The sequence below is a fragment of the Musca autumnalis genome, unplaced genomic scaffold (genome assembly GCF_047663935.1).
Source record: "Musca autumnalis isolate F117 unplaced genomic scaffold, ASM4766393v1 scaffold_1, whole genome shotgun sequence".
Classification (NCBI taxonomy): domain Eukaryota; kingdom Metazoa; phylum Arthropoda; class Insecta; order Diptera; family Muscidae; genus Musca; species Musca autumnalis.
This window is the reverse complement of record NW_027411644.1, coordinates 256,333,535-256,351,635: the sequence shown is the minus strand read 5'-3', so window position 1 is coordinate 256,351,635 and position 18,101 is coordinate 256,333,535. Positions and strand designations below refer to the sequence as shown.

The 18,101-nt window shown below is 33.8% G+C and overlaps 1 protein-coding gene across 3 annotated transcripts in view; it reads left to right on the top strand.

The window, feature by feature from the left end:
- The window catches only part of Meltrin (disintegrin and metalloproteinase domain-containing protein meltrin), a 265,939-nt gene that overhangs the window by 222,677 nt on the left and 25,161 nt on the right, over window positions 1-18,101 (top strand). For all 3 annotated transcript variants that reach the window (XM_073960859.1, XM_073960860.1, XM_073960861.1), the window contains exon 2: window positions 13,832-14,067. In XM_073960859.1, coding sequence (XP_073816960.1) covers window positions 13,832-14,067 — 236 coding nt within the window. The remainder of the gene's footprint in view (window positions 1-13,831; window positions 14,068-18,101) is intronic.

The window sequence follows — 18,101 nt, the reverse complement described above, 5'->3', positions numbered from 1 at the left end:
TAAAGTTTTCTAAGAGCAAACGACATTTTTAAGATAGCTTTTTTGAATTTTTTTTTATGGGCAGAATTCCTTTTAAATATCACATATTGTCTAAAATTCCAGTTTAAAGTCTTTAAAGGACTGAGATCTTCAATGGAGAAAGTTCTTTTAAAAGGCTGCTGTGAAAAAATTCGAAACTTCTTATAATTCGTCTCCAATTCAATAAACATTCACAAACAGATTCTTTGGACTTCAAAAATAAACTTCAATTACATTTGGTCGTTATTGTCACTAAAAGCAGTTAAACCTTCCATTTATGTCGGAATCGACAAAGATATTTCTTATCAAGTCAACTGTACAATGTTGACAAACTATCTATAATAACGGATCAAAATATAGATATTGGAAGTGAATTCTATATATTCGTTATTTTTCGTCTTCGACTTGTATCGACACTCACAAGCAGCCCCTCTTGACTTTATGATGAGAAAGCTTCTATTCTACTTTGTCTTTGTTATCCCTTAAAGCAAACGAAAATATAGACTTTGACATAGAGTAATGCGATATGCATGTAATTATTCGTCTAGGATTTGTATTCAAGTTTACAAACATGCCCTCTACACTTCAATATCAATACACATCTGGTTAATCTTTGTTATGGATGAAATCAGATGTAGATGTCGCAGTTTAAATACATTTAATTTACTTCTTATTGTTTTGTCCGCTCCTATCAACCGATCTTTAGAATATAAGTTTTCCTGTGACGTATCAAAAGATCGAAATTGAAAGTGAATTGTATATATTCGCAGGCCCTCTGGACTTCACGATGAGAAATCTTATATTCTACAAGTACTTGGTCTTTATTATCAATTAAACAAACGGAAAAGGGTTTTTGACATAGAAAAAGTCAATTGAATTGCATTTAATAGGCTGGCATTCACAAACAGGACCTTTACACATCAATATATATCTAGAAAGTTGTAGTTGGACTTAGTTACGCCAGCTTAGAAAACCCCAATTAAAATACATTTGATAAATTTCTTATTATGTTGACGACGCCTTCTAAAGAATATTTAAAAAATAAATGTTCTTGAATGACGTAAACCATGTCTGGCTTTCGAAAAATTATTCAGAGCTTCGTTATGATTTCTATCGCAATAAATATGTGGCGTACTAACTTAAATAAGGAATAGTATGAAAGACTTCGTCAATTAAGAAACTTGTTGGTTCTAAAATCTAAAAGTATGCCAAACTATTTATCTCTCTGGCAACATGGTCAATACAATTTTAAGGCTATGATATAGATGGCATTTGAAATTCTCATGTATTCTATATCATTAATATTATGGATAAAATCAGGTGTAGATGGCGCAATTTAAATGCATTTATATAATAGATCTCGGCGTCATCCAACGGATCTTTAGAATATATGCGTTCTTGTATGACGTAAGCCATGTCTGACTTTCGAAAATGTGAAAGATTTACATACGAAAGGTTGAGACCCTCGCTGTCGGTTTCATTCGCAATACATGCATATGTTTGTGGTGTACTATATTTCATAACAAATCGAGGTAAAGACTTCGTCAACTATAAACCTGATTTGGTAGTTGGCTCTAAAATCTATGCAGCATAGAAGTATACGAGAGCAATTTATCTTTATCTTTCAAAGACAACTACCCAATACAGATTTAAAACATAAAGTATAGATGACGTTGGAAATGTTAAAGACAGTTTTTCACACCATAGTAAATCTGTTCAAAAAACTTCAGGCACATTTTCGACTAGGCGTTAATGATGAGCCAGCAGCCAGTCACTCACTTTTACACCTTTTTTATATATACAAAGTATGTAAGAATGAATTTGACAAAATATTTACCCAAAGTCTAATCTGGAACACCAATCGTACTTTTTTGCAAAAATATCAAGATCCACACCTAACATTTGTACAAGTATATACTAATTCCATATTAATTATTTAAATATGCAGCATCATCAATTAATCTTTCAAAAACTAAAACTACCCAACATATGCTTTAAAGTTGAAGTATAGATGGCGTTAAAATGCCAATGAACCGCTTTTCTTGCACAAGTCTGTATTCTTATACAAAGCCTTCACATCTAGTAACACTCTTGAAGCATTTTTTTATTATCAGCCTGTCAGTCACTCAATCTCATATAATTTTTTATAAGAACGACTTTGACCAAAAACTCTCAGTGGACTCGATTTCTGTTCTTCCTTATATTTTGATTATTTCAATTTCTTATCAGGTTCCCAACAAAATTATTTTTTTCGGAAGAGAAAACACTGCTGACCACTTCAAATAACATAAAAGAACATGAGTAAAACACTTGTTCGACAAGAGAGGAGGAGGTCATAATGTTTGTGGTCGCTTGGCGCCACTTTTATAATTACATTAAACTCTACGACCAGCCAGAAAATAAGGCAGGATAATTAATTTACATAACGAAAATGAAAAACAGGAAAAAGGACTTCATTTGCCCGAGAGATAAGCCATTGACAAATGATGAACATGGAATCAATTTACACACATGAATGCAATTGTGGTGGCTGTTCGGGTTGCATTACGTACGGCCCCACAAAAGCAATAAAACTCATCCTGAATTTGACAAATTCCCATGACGAAAGGCCGGTCGGCCAGGAAAAGACATGTCAAATTACAAACACTTGATGAATTCGTCAAAATGTTGACAAAAATCTTTTAACACGCTCCTCTGTCTGTTGTTGCTCTGCTTTTTATTTCAATTTTATTTTTCGAGAATGTCTCGTCTGGTTTTATGGCTCAGCATCAACTCCACTGGGCAAATCAGTCAAGTGTCACTTTTGTAAATGATGACGAAGAAGATGACGATGGTGATGATGAGGGCGACAAGATGGATGGAATGGCTGAATGAATACATGTTTGAATATATCTGTCTTTGAATTATTTTCTGTGAATATAGAAAGCGAAAGTATGAACAAAAAAATATTAATCTATAACGCATGAATTGGCGTCACTAAGAAAAACAGATGTTACCACTTGTGAATTAGACTGGAATAATTTCAAGAAACTGTAACAGCACACAAATTTCTTACGTATGGATGTCTTCTAAGGCCCCTTGGGTGCAATGGTGGTACTTGGGGTGTGTGTTTGTTGTATGCGTGTACATACATACACTTGTAAGCAAACAAACAAAAACTGAGGTCATTCAGATGTGATGATAACGCAGCATTCATTTTGAAGGATATGTCGAAGTTGGGGGCGGCGTATGCATGGACTGTCAATGCGATGAATGATGACCCAGTTTTGTCATTAGTTTACATATGGTACCCCCTTCACTTCTTTTGCAATTAAGGGGAAATAAGAAAAAAAATTCTCAAAAGAAAAGGGTAAAATGAAAACGACGACAATTTTCCGAAAGTACGACTTTTCCTTATGAATTTGAAGAAAATATCTCACATCCTTAAAAAAACATATGAAAATGTTATCACAACGTGTTAGTGTTCAAAACCAAACTCATAACTTCCAAAGACTGCGTTAAAAACCGTTTGTCATGGAAGCCATGCAAATTGGAAGGACAAATATCCGTCGCTATATAAGCATCATTGCATTTGTGAAATCAAAGTTCGATGAAAAAGAAGTCACTCCTACAGCCGATATATCTGATGAGCTGCTTAACTAACAGCGAAAGCGGTCTCATAATTTGGTGGTTGTTGTGAGTTCGAATCTTCGGCATTCCTTTTTCACTTGCAAAAAATCCTCGATCATCCAGCTCAATTCCAACTAGACAATTAATAAAAATACCTACTTAAATAAGCAAGGTATTCCTAGTAGTCAAAATTATTATTGATTTTGAATAGATCCAAAAATATTTTTTGTCTCGTATTAACTCCCAATATTGACCTTCTTTCCCACCCCTCCTAGTTTTTCTTCAATGAAATTTGTTCAAAGAAGAAAACATTTTCGCTGAAAATAACTTTTTTCAGAAAATCAAATTGTCTTGTTAAGTTAATGAAAATGGAGGGGGAGGGAAGATACCTAATATCACACGTGCCGTGTACACGTTTCAAATAAAATAAAAAAACAACCTTTAGTGTCATCTGCTTAATGTGACACCATAAATGTTAAACAAAAAGTAAATGGTTTAGTTTAAAAACTACATTTTCTGTATGTTAACATATTCCAAGAAGCATAAAACACAAAGGAAAAGGGGACTATAACATGATTTACGGGTTCGTAAATTTATATTTATAGCAGACATTTAAAGGAATTAGTTGGGGAAATTTTGGATTCTTTTACACATATTTTCATTTGTGAGACTCTTAATAGAACATTTCTTAATTTTCTTTAGTTGTTATAAAAATTTATTTCTCTCTTTTGCTTTTCAAAATTTCCCATCCATAAACAATATCTGGTTAATAGCTACTTAGCAAAGTAATCTTCGATTTCATCTGAATTGATTTAAAAGTACCCTTTTACTATGACAAATGACCATATTTTGTCATTTTGTGTCCTCATTTTTGTGAAACTCTTTTTAGTTGGAAGTGCTCTTTGAACTCTAGACAGACACACACACAAAATTCCAAGTAGTCTGCCTTTGCCATACTTTGGCCCTAAAATATGTATGGGTATGTTTGAAGTGTTATGTCATGTTTAGGATATTTATGGTCTGCTAAATGCTTTTTGAAATTCCCTGGGGAACCTAAATCATTTCTTTCATTAATGCATGAGGTGTGATTTTGCCGAAAAGGAAGAAAAAGGGTTTCTTTGTGGGAATAAAGTCAATTTTTAAAGTGGAAAATTTTAATGTAAAAATATTGAAATGTTTTTAAACTGAAATATAATTTAATGTAAAATCTCAAGAAGTCAATTTTGAGGTTACATAGTGAAAATTAGTGCAATATATTATTTTAAAAGGAAACATTAGTGCTCAGAATAAATATTGCTTTCACCGTTGTGAAATAAGATTCGTATGAATGCATCCCAAAAAAGGCCAACATGTCTTTCAATGTGTTAAATGAAACAAGGAAAATATGTTAATGCAATTTTCCTAATTCCATTATTTTTCTCATTATTTATGTTTTATAGATAAACGTTAAAAACAATTAAATCATATACACAAGTCCCTCTTTTTCATCAATTTATCAATTTATTTTTCAAAGATAAACTCCTCAATAAATGTTTTGAACTTGACGTATAGATGACGTTAGTAAATCCTAGACAAATTTCAAAAGGTCACATCTAATCTCGAGCCTTCGCATCAAATGTAACATTTTTCTGAAAAATAACAGTCACTTGAAACATAGATAATCCGGTATAAATTATTTTAACATTCACAATAGAAGTATACTCATCTGTTTGTCTTTCAAAAATATACTATTCAATACAACTTTTAAACTTGAAGTATAGATGGCATTAGAAAATATCAGAGAACCTTATTCGACAAAAGTCTGTTTTTTTCACCGGAACTTCAACCAATAGCAAATCTTCATTCACATTTTATTATTGCTGATATTTTCCGAGTGTTTGCCACAAGTTTCGAAAACGATATCATTTTTGAACGTTTGGCAAATGTATTTTCTAGTGTTTTTCTTTTATTCGCCAAAAGATCGAAAACGATATCAATTTCTAACATTTGGGGAATTACTTTCTTCACAAAAAAAATTGTTTCGAGAAACATTTGTTACTTTGGATTTTTTTTGTTTAAAAAATATTTTTGTTTCAATCTAATAGAATTGGATAGTGTTCATAATATACATGAATTTGAATTTTTGTTGCATGAACATTAGCAACAATTCTCTCAAAATAAACTAGAAATTTTCATATTAGGAACAGTATTCATCCGTTGTGAAAGAAAGAAGATATGTCCGTTTAAATTTGAAAATGTAAGAAACCCAGATTTTCACTACTTTTACCGTTATAAAAAATAAAACGAAGTGACCCAAATGAACTAAAGGCATTGTCGTTGTCCATGGATCCCAACAGGACATAATTTTACATCTGAAGGCTTGAATATTTTTCTGGTCAACTTTTGAAGCACAGTGCCATTTATCGACATTTTTCGAAAAGTTTGAACCTTCTCAAGACCAAAACTGCCTGAAGGAGCATTCCAATGGATTTGCAATGTTTTAGAGAGTTCTTAATTACTGTCTTGGCTAAAATTTTTGTCCTTGCGATGGATTGAAAATCTACATGGTTTGGCTGTTATATGCCAAAATGTCTAAAAAGCGTGGATAAAAAACTTAAAGTCAAAATCGGGGTGCTCGATTTCCACCGTAGACCTATGGTCTAGTGGACTTTTCTGCTCAGTTCAATCCCAGGAATAAGCAACGCGAAGGCCCCATTAAGGTTTTCAAATCGCCCCGGCCTATTATACAATTTGAATTTTTGAAAATTGTGGGCCACCTTTAACTCAGATATGCGAGACAAGGCGACATATCAACGCAAATGACCTTCGTCTGACCATCAACAATTCTTGGACGAAACATACGAAACAAGAATCTTGCATTTATGTTTGAGAAGTACTTTTGATCCTGAGCTACGCGATGATGCAAGAATTTTACTAGAGGACAATAAAAATGGCTAAAATTGAGGAAGTGCTGTAGCGTAATCTATATGTAAAATTGCATTGAAAACGAAGAGAAAAATAGTAAGCATATTTTTAGGGGGAATATAAAAATAAATAATGCACTACTGGTTTCCAGTCAATTATTTGTATGTAAGGGGTAATAATAGACATATTGATCATTAACAAATCGCTAACATACATCAAAAAAATTTCGAGAAGGATTTCCTAACTGACTAAGGTGTAAAGTCTCAAATCCAGGCATTAAATTTTTATCTTTAAATATGTATTTTAGAAGGTAATGAAGAGTTTGTTCTCGTGTCAGCCCAAGTATTCAAAACTGAAATCCAAGCCCGCAATCTGCAACATTTTTGAATGTTTGTATAGTTTATAAGGCCGAGAAGATTTTGCACGCATCAACTTTTAATGCCAAAAAAAGGTTTTAAAATGCAAAAAAAAAAACACATATGATTTTCCAAATCCACTTTTGGTGTTTCAAATAAAGAATTATTGACTTATTCTGTATTTGGAACATCAAATGTGGATTTAACTACCAACATTGATTTAGGTTATGCCACTCACCGTATTCATCTATAAAAATATTAAGCACAACTTGGACCTGGATGAAATCTTTATGAGGTCCAATATTGGCCCTTACGTGCGATATAAGGCAGGTCTTTGTTAAGAAGGGAAAGAAAATTGCAAACAGGTGATTTAGATTGAGACCTATTCTGTTAGCGCCATCTATATTCCAAGTGTTAAACTATTATTCAAGTGTTAAACTATTATTGACTGTGAACGATCAAATGATAAGTATATGTTTAGGTGGAATACACTGTGCAACATTTTTAAGGTGATCTTGTGCAAACAATTCGAACTGATGATTTTTTGAAAGTACAGACCCAAAAGACAAGAAATCCTAGTTGGGTTTTGTTTTGTCAGATCCAGCTCGGATTTTATGGCCCCATCTAAACATGGTTAAATATTGAGTTTTTAAAGAAATTCGGGGCTATATCTCTGAAACCAATGCGAATCTTCTTCTGACCTCTGAAGAAAATTTGTAGATAAGGACAAGAATAAAATATTTGGAGAAATAGTGAACTTGAAAAACTACATTTATTGCCTCAAATTTCAAATTATATGCAAAAATTCCACAATTTTTATACATTTCGCACCGTATCCCCAAAACCGTTTATTTTTTCCGAATATTTTCTTTTGGAATAATATTCCCTAGAATGTAATACACAACTCTTCCGAACATTTCATTGTTGTAAAATGTCTCTATGCCGTTGTTTTCAGTACATTTGTCAACGACGATTAAATAAATATGTCAATAATGTGGTGAAATCCGAAATGCGAGAATAAACTGTTGGTGTGAACTGTGTTTGAAATACGTGTTGTAAGAGATATGATGCAAAATACCGCTGAAACAACCTGAAGTAAGCATTTTAGAGTTTCAGAATGTTCTAAAGAATTGTTGAGAACTTTATTTAGAAGATTGCTGCAAAACGTTACTTGGTTCAACTCCCAATAGTTTAGCCGATACTGACCAGAATTTCAGCAATTATGTAAAATTGTCCATATTTTATAGATTTTGATGCCCGAGATGGAGTTTTTCTTATGTGATTTTTTCAAAAGATAAGTTCTACTAGTTTTTGGCTACCATATTGCTAAAGACAGCATGGTCAAATTCCTATTCGTTTCTGAGATGAAGGCCTGATAAATGCAAAAAAGTGCATATTTAGCCCGGTTTAGATGAGGCTATAAAATCCGAACTGGATCTGACAGGACAAATCCCTACTAGGGTGTTTGTAGTCTAAATATGTACTTTCAAAAAATGCATACTAGAAGTTGTTTGAATTTTCAGTGTTGCATAGTGATACAAGAAAAAATGTTCGTACTAATTTTCAAGAAGCAAATTGAAATCAGATCTAAAGTATATAGTGTAATTTGTGGTTTTGGAATTGTAATAAAAAGGAATGAAGGATTATGATTGGTATGTTAAGACCTTAAAATGTTGCACGAAGGTCGCTAATGTTTCAAATATCGGAGATAAAGCAGAATTTCGAAGAGTTTCTTCTAGAAGGTCACGAAAGATTCACAAATATCTATGAATGAACTTGAATGGACATAACGTCCGTGCAAACAAAGCAGTCTAATTCTTTAAAACAGTTCATAATTTACGATTGACTGATGGACTCACTGACTGATCGTCAATGTTCACACGAAAAGACTGATGATAGGATCTTAAAATGTTGCATGATGGCCGCACAGAAGTGCATACAACGTACAAAAGTCTAGTTGAAAGATATTATGTGAACGTCATCTATACGCCGTGTACTACAAATGTTTTCCAATCATTACAATATATTTTTAGCATATCTTTAGGCGTTTATAGAGCTGGAAAACTGTGGTGCATATTGGTTATTTTCATTATTTTGATTTCAAAATAACGATAAATTTATGTTTCAGGTTGAAAAGTAGGAAGTCGATTTTGTCGACAGAAATATATACATAGGTCAACGGTGGCGCCCACATGCATTCGACAATGGGACGGCTTGGTTGGGCTCACATAGAATTAGTTCATACATTTATAAATAGAAAACAAATCAGAAATTAGGAACATCACTTGAACAGAACTTAAGAGCTATTATCGGATTTTGTATGGATAATAAGATTATATCGTGGTAATAGAAACCCCAAAGACCAACTCCAGTAAAACCTGGACCTAACTACACTTTTGTGCTAGAGGTGTATGAATAAATTACCCTAAATATTGGGACCATTGGGGACCATATCACGCGAAATATGCGCAACATTTCCAGAGTATTTCAGCCATGTAAAAAACTCTACAAGTGGTGTCTTACGACACGTTGTTCGAACTCGGCATTAAAAATAATTTCCTATAACATTGAGCTAAAATGTATTCATATAAGAGATGTCCTTCTTGTCCCTTCCCCCAAAAAAATTATAATGCTACAGTCATCATTACAAGAACTATCCGCTATAAAATTTTCAACGCGAGACCTTCATACTAATTAAATGGCTAATGAGGTGTTCAACCAACCGTGAAATTTCGCAGAATATTGACTTATTCCCTTCTTCAAAGCAAATTCCTTTGATCATTAAGCTCAACTCAGGAAATAATCAAAAAAATGTCATAAACCAATCCTCTCTCTCTATTTCAAAATAATGAATGGAATTCACACAATTTACAATTACTTTATTTTTATGAAATAATTAAACATTTGCCTTAAGGTTATGTGTTGTATTAAATTATTTATAAAACTTAAGAAATACATAAAAAACTAACCGTTTATTTTCTTAATTAACGCCCCATTAAGGGGATTTATTGTCTTATATTATCGCTTTGTGTCAAGCACTTTAAGCACCTGTTATTTTTCTTGGCAACATAATTCGGATTTCCCCGTTCACTTTTTCTTCATCTTCTTATCTTTCAACTTATCTACAGCATATTAAACATCAATGTTTGCTTATTTAGTTGACAAAACGTTTTGAATTTTACCTAGGAAATCTAAGACGACAACAAAACTCAAACTCAAAGTGTTGAGATTTTATTTTCCAAGTTATTTTTTCTTATTACTCCCAAATGCACTTTACCTGCCTTGTTGCCCTGTGTGTCCATGTGACACATAAGACGACGATCTGCTTGATATTTTAAACTTCAGAAAACAAACAACACCAACAAAGTCCCTTCTTATCTTAGTGGTATGTTCTTTGGGTATCTGATACCATTTTTCTTTAAGTCAACATGAGTCAACAAAATAATAAAAATAATAACAACAACAATGGGTAATAGAATGAAAAAAGTTAAGTGTTAATTGGCTTTTAAGCATGGCCGTTAGTTAAGAATTTCCCACACATTTTGCACAATGGGATGGGGGAAATTGAAAAAAAAAAAATTGGAAAAATATGAAAATAACAAGTAAGAAAGGAGTTAAGTTCGGCCGGGCCGAACTTGTTATAGCCTCCACCACGCGTTGAAGCAAAATGGAACCATTACTTTCCTTTTGTTTATGAAGAAGACTAAATACCAAATTTCAGCAATTTCGTAAAACAATGTGACTAACCTTCAAAATACGGAAATTCGGGAGGTGCCTATATAAAAACGTCGATCTATACCGAAAAATGTCTGACGGAAAGTTTTTAGACTCAAAGAAGACATAATACCAAAATTCCGATATTTCGGTAAGGTAACGTGGCTAAAACCTTCAAAATACCGAAAATCAAAAGGTACCCTTCTATGGCGGATATAGGAAGACGACGGAATATTTTATAACCCCATGGAAGACTAAATAACAAATTTCAGTCATTTCACTGGGATATTGACGTCACAACCTTCAGAATTACGAAAATCAGGAGGTACCGTTCTATGGGGACTATGTGAAGGCGTGGACCTATACCGAAAAAATTCTGGGGGAAAGTTGAATACCCCCAACGAAGGCTAAATACCAAATTTCAGCCATTTCGGAGTGTTATTGTGGCCACAACCTTCAAAATACCGAAAATCGGGAGGTACCGTTCTATGGGGGCTATATAAAGGAGTGGACCTATACCCACAAATTTAGAGGGGAAAGTTGAATACCCCCAACGAAGACTTTATACCAAATTTCAGCCATTTCGGTGGGTTATTGTGGCCACAATCTTCAAAATACGGAAAATCGGGAGGTACCGTTCTATGGGGGCTATATGAAGGCGTGGACCTATACCGACAAATTTAGAGGGGAATTTTGAATACCCTTAACGAAGACTAAACACCAAATGTCATCCATTTCGGTGGGTTATTGTGACCACAATCTTCAAAATATCGAAAATCGGGAGGTACCGTTCAATTGGGGCTATATGAAGGCGCGGACCTATACCGACAAATTTAAAGGGGAAAATTGAATACCGCCAACGAAGACTAGGTACCAAATTCTAGCCATTTCGGTGGGTTATTGTGGCCACAACCTTCAAAATACCGAAAATCGGGAGGTACCCTTCTATGGGGACTATATGAAGGCGAGGACCTACACCGACAAATTTCGTATTGAAAGTTGTATACCCAAAATTAAGACTAAATACCAAATTTCAACCAGTTCGGTGGGTTATTGTGGCCACAGTCTTCAAAATACCGAAAATCGGGAGGTACCGTTCTATGGGGGCTATATGAAGGCGTGGATCTTTACCGACAAATTTAGGGTGGAAAGTTGAATACCCCTAACGAAGACTTTATACCAAATTTCAGCCATTTCGGTGGGTTATTTTGGCCACAATCTTCAAAATACCGAAAATCGGGAGGTACAGTCCTATGGGGGCTATATGAAGGCGTGGATCTTTACCGACAAATTTAGGGTGGAAAGTTGAATACCCCCAACGAAGACTTTATACCAAATTTAAGCCATTTCGGTGGGTTATTGTGGCCACAATCTTCAAAATACCGAAAATCGGGAGGTACCGTCCTATGGGGGCTATATGAAGGTGTGGACATATACCAACAAATTCGGAGGGGAAAGTTAAATACTCCTAACTAAAACTAAATACCAAATTTCAGCCATTTCGGTGGATTATTGTCGCCACAACCGTCAAAATACCGAAAATCGGGAGGTACCGTTCTATGGGGGCTATATGAAGGCGTGGACCTATAGCGACAAATTTCATTTGAAAAGTTTTATACCCCAAATGAAGTCTAAATACCAAATTTCAGCCATTTCGGTTGGTTTTTGTGGCCACAAACTTCAAAATACCGAAAATCGGGAGGTACCGTTCTATGGGGGCTATATGAAGGCATGGACATTTACCGACAAATTTAGGGGGGAAAGTTGAATGCACGAAGGCTGAATACCAAATTTCAGCCATTTTGATGGATTATTGTCGCCACAACCTCCAAAATACCGAAAATCGGGAGGTACCGTTCTATGGGGGCTATATGAAGGAGTGGACCTATATCGACAAATTTATAAGGGAATGTTTTAAACACCCTACGAAGACTAAGTACCAAATTCCAGCCATATCGGTGTGATAATGATGCTAAAACCTTCAAAATACCGAAAATCGGGTGGTAACGTTCTATGGGGGCTATATTAAAACGTGGACCGATATTGACCATTTGCAATACCAAATATCCTAGGAGTAATAGAAACTTCTATATCAAATTGCAAAGCTCTATCTTAAAAATTGCGAGCTGTATCTTGATTTCAACAGACGGAGGGACGGACATGGTTATATAAACTTAGAATTTTACCGTTATCAAGAATATATATATACTTTATAAGGTCTCAGATGAATATTTCGATGTGTTACAAACGGAACAACAAATATAATTGTACCCTCCATATTATGGTGGAGGGTATAAAAATAATGTTTTTCTATGAATTTCTTGGGGGAATATTTGGGAGCTTAAATCATATCAAAACTACTGCCAGACCCTGAAGCATTATTTAAATAAAGAAAAAGACCAAGTTATTCAAAACTAAGGTTTAGGACACGATTTCCACAACTAAAGTTTCGAATCCTCTAGAATTAAAGTAGACCAATTCTGCCACATTTTCCTTTTTTTATAAAATTTAAAAGTTTTTTTTTCATTTTCCCTCATCTATCCCATTGTGCCTGGTTATTTACTTTTTAAGAACAAATTTTTCTTTAAAAGGTAAGGTTGGTTGTTTTTTTCTCAGTTGCTTGAACTCCTACATTGCCAAGTTTATAATTAGTAAAGTCAAGAGATAAAAGACAAAAAAAAGTGACAAACAAATACTCGTAAGAAGACCAGGCACGGTGACAAAACAGAAACCAACTCTAGAACTTGGCATTAGCACAGATGTATTTTGGCTTTATAATAAGCATATTAAACGTGCAGCAGAATAATGTGGGTAGATGTGGTCTTCAGCAAAGCCGCAACAACAACAACATCATTATCTTTTCATCCCCACAATGGGCTAATGATATTCAGTTGAGCTGCTACTCATGTTCAATGTTAACTCTCAAGACGAAGAACGAAACGAAACCAAAAGCAGACAAAGATGAAGTATAAGTAGAAGATTTAATGCGATTTTGTAATGGTCATTAAAAGTTTGTTATTCTCTCATATTATCACCCTGATAATGGGACACTCACTTTTCGGTGTTTGGTGGTCGGTTATGGTTTGTTCCCTTGATGGTTATTATTATGGTTCTTCTTCTTTTTTTCTCTGCTTAAGTAGTTATAAATTAATTTTGCTTCTTGTTTCTACTCTTAACGAAAAAAATGTAACTAATTTCGTTTTTTATTTCACTTTTTTCACTTTTTCCAGCATCATCATCCGCATCATTGCCTTTATCAGCATCACCATCATCATCTGCCTCAACATATCCAAGTCATGCAACGACGACAACAACAACAACGACTGGTGCTAAACAAGACACACAATCAGCCATTTTTTCTGACTCCACCGCCAATTTTGTGGACGATTTTTCAACGCATTCTGTGATATATCCAAAAATCCATCATGCAAGACATAAAAGAGAGCTGCGTCACACCTTGGATACGGTAAGTTTTGAATAATTAAAATTGTAATTTCTTTTCTTTTTATGTGAAGTGGTTTTGTGGGCATAAATAATTGGATTTTTTTTAAGGGAATTGAAAAATATTTTTGAAACCCCTTGCAATAAGAACATTCGGGTACTGATTCAATATCGATTTTCAAAAGATTTTACACGTTATATAGGTTAAAAAGAATTTTCAAAATTTTGGAAAAAAAATCAATAAGAACGATACTGCCAACGTATACTAATGAGCTTTTTATGAAAAACATTTTTACTGAAAATATGTTCTAGGCACGATTTACACATTTCAAAAACCACCAAACACCTCCCGAAAAACTCGTTTGCTCAAATTTTTTTTTTTGTATATTTTGGGTTTTAATATGAATTTCTCTAACGCCAAAAATTTAAAACAAATATTTAAACTGTCATTTATGTTATGCCCCAGCACCAAAAACCCCTCAAAACCCCTTCTCTTCTTGACCAAGGACATTTTATTTAACTTATTTACAAACCGCACGCACACACACACAAACCAAATGACTTTCCAAAATTGACAGTCAACTTAATTTTAACAAACATTTTCCAAGAAACTTTAGCAAATTAGCAAAAACTTTGATGCAAAATTTAACAAACTTTGCGGTCAAAAGAAGAATTTAAAGGTCGTGTAATTTTCAAAGTAAATGCAATATTTAGGTGTGGTGGCCTCATACCTGTGACTAATAATTTCCAAACACACACGGACAATATAGTCAGACGACATGGGAAGGGCAATGAAGTTATTTAGAAAAATGTGGTTGTCAATGGATTACATTGCCTTAATTAAGTCAAAAGGAGAAAAGGACAACATTGCTAAACACTCATTAAAGGAATGTAGAACATAAAAAGGACCCGCGAGCACAGTAATAGGTGCTAAAGGAAATATTATTAACTCATAAAGAAAGTGGAAAATGGAAATTAGGGAGGTGTCATTAGAAACACAAAGGATTAGGAACACCTAATGAATTCAAATTTTAATTTAAATAGTTTACAATCATAAAATTAAAGTGTAGAGGGAATTATTTGACTAAATTTTGAAGGTGTGTTGAGGAGTTCCATTTCTATGGGATTCTCTAGGGCATATTTTGGTTACCGCCAAAAATCGGTTAAATTAAAACGCAAAGTTATGAATGAAAAGTCCAAATAAAAGTTGACATCACTGTTGCTATCGATAGAACTTTGCGAGTAATTTTTATTGGTCGCTAACTTACCGAATAATATCGTTAATTACCGAAATTATAAGCATTTTAATGTAAACGATTTTTGTCGATAACCAAAAAATGCGTTAGAGAATCCCACTACAGGCATTATGTTCATATTCAGAATTTTTCAAATATTCATTCATAAAGTGTCCACTACTCTATACCAAATAAGAATATGGTGGTTGGAACCATATTGTGGAAGAACAATAGTATTGTAAATATATATGAAAGGAATATTGTTGAGAGCAAATCATATTTAGAGAGCAAGCATATATTTTGTGTCAAACACCTAAACACTTGAATATGCTTAAGTGTCCGAAACAAAACAGGGATCGACCGTTTAGGTCTCCGAAAGCGAGCCAAATCCAACGAAAGTTGTTCATGTATGAAACACTTCGAAGCAAATGGTCGCATGTTTCTTCGACAAAACTTTCCGTGCGGCGACTAGACGACTTGAGAAATGTAGGACGGTTAATTCTGCACAGAAAAAAAATCCGGCGATAAAAAAAATTGTCATATTGACGAAATTCGATAAAACTATTTGATCACAAAGTAAAAATACAGGTGATAAAATATTTCACATATTGACTAAAGTATTTATCGATTTTTTATATTGAACTGATAAAATATTTCACATATTAACAAAAAATATGTATCAAAATATTCTAAATTTTGTATCAGCATTCAGTGGTTGTTAGAATAGCTACCAATAAACATTAAGGTTACAACTTTTTTTACAATTTTTGCAAATATCAAAAATACCACCGCATAGCCGCTTAGAGCACGAAAAACTTCTATGAAATACGTTGTAATATTTTCTCTATCGCGAAAAAGTTTCCGCACCAAATGCATTGAAGTTCAGTAATGCATTATTTAATTTTATTTGTTGAAATGACATATAATAAAAAACACAAAATAATTGTAAATATGGACATTTTTTTATAAATTGAAAAAAATGTATTCAACAATTTTTTTCATCAAGAAAATATTTTGTTTTATCAAGCACAATGTGGAATATTTTGATAAATAATTTTTGTCAATGTGTGAAATATTTTATAAGTTGTATTTTTACTTTGTGATCAAATAATTTTATCGAATTTTGTCAATATGACCGTCTTTTATCGCCGGAAAATCGATACATTTTTGATTGAATCTATGAATTTCTTTTATCAAATGGCTAACATTTTTTTCTGTATGAGCGGTATACTACAATTTGTTGGCCTGAAGTCTCCTGAGAAATTCGAAAATCGACCAAGAGAAGACAAATCATTCTGCATCATGACAAAGTGCGCTCTCACACATCGATTCAAACCAGCGCCTGTTTGACCGGACAAAACGTGGAATAGGTGGGTCATCAGCCGTACAGCCCTGATGGGGGGATCCAATGACTTAACTGGCTAATAAAATGGCGTGGTCAACGATTTTATTAGCCAGAAGTTGCTGCAAAAGCGTTCAAAAACCATGTTTTGGAGGTGCCTCAACAAAGTGATTCAACAATGGGTTTGAGCGTATGAAAAAGTGTATAAATCATGCTGTAAATATTCGCGTTTTCATTGTTATGCCAGATAGTTATCGTGCAGCCCTCGTAATTGCGAAAATTAATATCAGTTTTCGGCATATTCAAAATCCAAATACTATATAATTTAAACCGCTTATATAATAGCCATGGTATCTATGTATATCGATAGTTTGAATGAAAACATTGAAACTATCAAATGTTGTGAATATCGACAGTTTGCCAGCCCTAATTTGAAGATATACTCCTCCTAGTTTGAAGATGTACAACTCCTTCCGTTACCTCCCTCACAAAAATTCAACAACAAGTCAATACTTCATTAATAAAATGTCTCCCCCTTCCTTAAGAATCCCCATCGCATAAGTTCAATACTTTTGCGCTTTACTCCAGTTTAAGGTCTCTTTTCGGATCTTGTTGAATGTTTTAAAAGCGTTTAATCGTTCTAATCATGGGTACAACATTAGATTTTTTGCTAGTGGAAGCCAATACTCCCAAAGATATGGTTTCCGAAATTTCCAAATATTTATAATAAGCCCACTGTTTACCAGCGTACGGAAATAAACTTTATGAAACGTTTGCAATCGTTTCGTATTTTCCTTAGGAACAAAACAAAAAAACATAATCCAAGTGGACCGAATTCGCTGTTTAGTTTCGTTTTTTTTACATTCGTGAGTGTGAGCAAAACGAAAAATGAAAAGTTCTCATCTTCACAACAACTCGTAGAAAACGAAACCGTACAATACACGTTACAAACGTTTGGTGGTTGATTGAAATATCCACCGTAGTATATTCCAAGTATGTGATTTTAGCTTATTGGGTAGTTGAACAGTCAAATGTGTGCATGTGTCTGAATGTACCATTGATCATTTCACAGCAAACGTTTGCAAACGATACATTTTATTTAATCCGTGAATAAAACAATTAGGAACAGCATAGCCGAAGTACATTTCAGCAATCGTAGCGTTTTGTTCTTCTTCAGTTGAAAAGTTTGTGGTTTTGTTTTAAGAACGGAACGATTCAGAAAAAAATAAAAGTTTGTGACATTGTGTGAATGGTACGGGAATCGTTTTGTTTGTTTGCGTCCACTGTTTACGATACCTATCCCAAAAATCGCCTAATAATTTAACCTGGAAATTTCCAAAACGTCTATATTGTCTCTCTCTAAGAAATTGCTATTAATTAGGGATCTGCTAATAGCACATTTAGGTCCACCACTCCTATTTTTGTTTCTTTTGTATGACCTGAAAGGTATTTAGCTGTCGTCAAAGCGTTCTGACTGTTTTT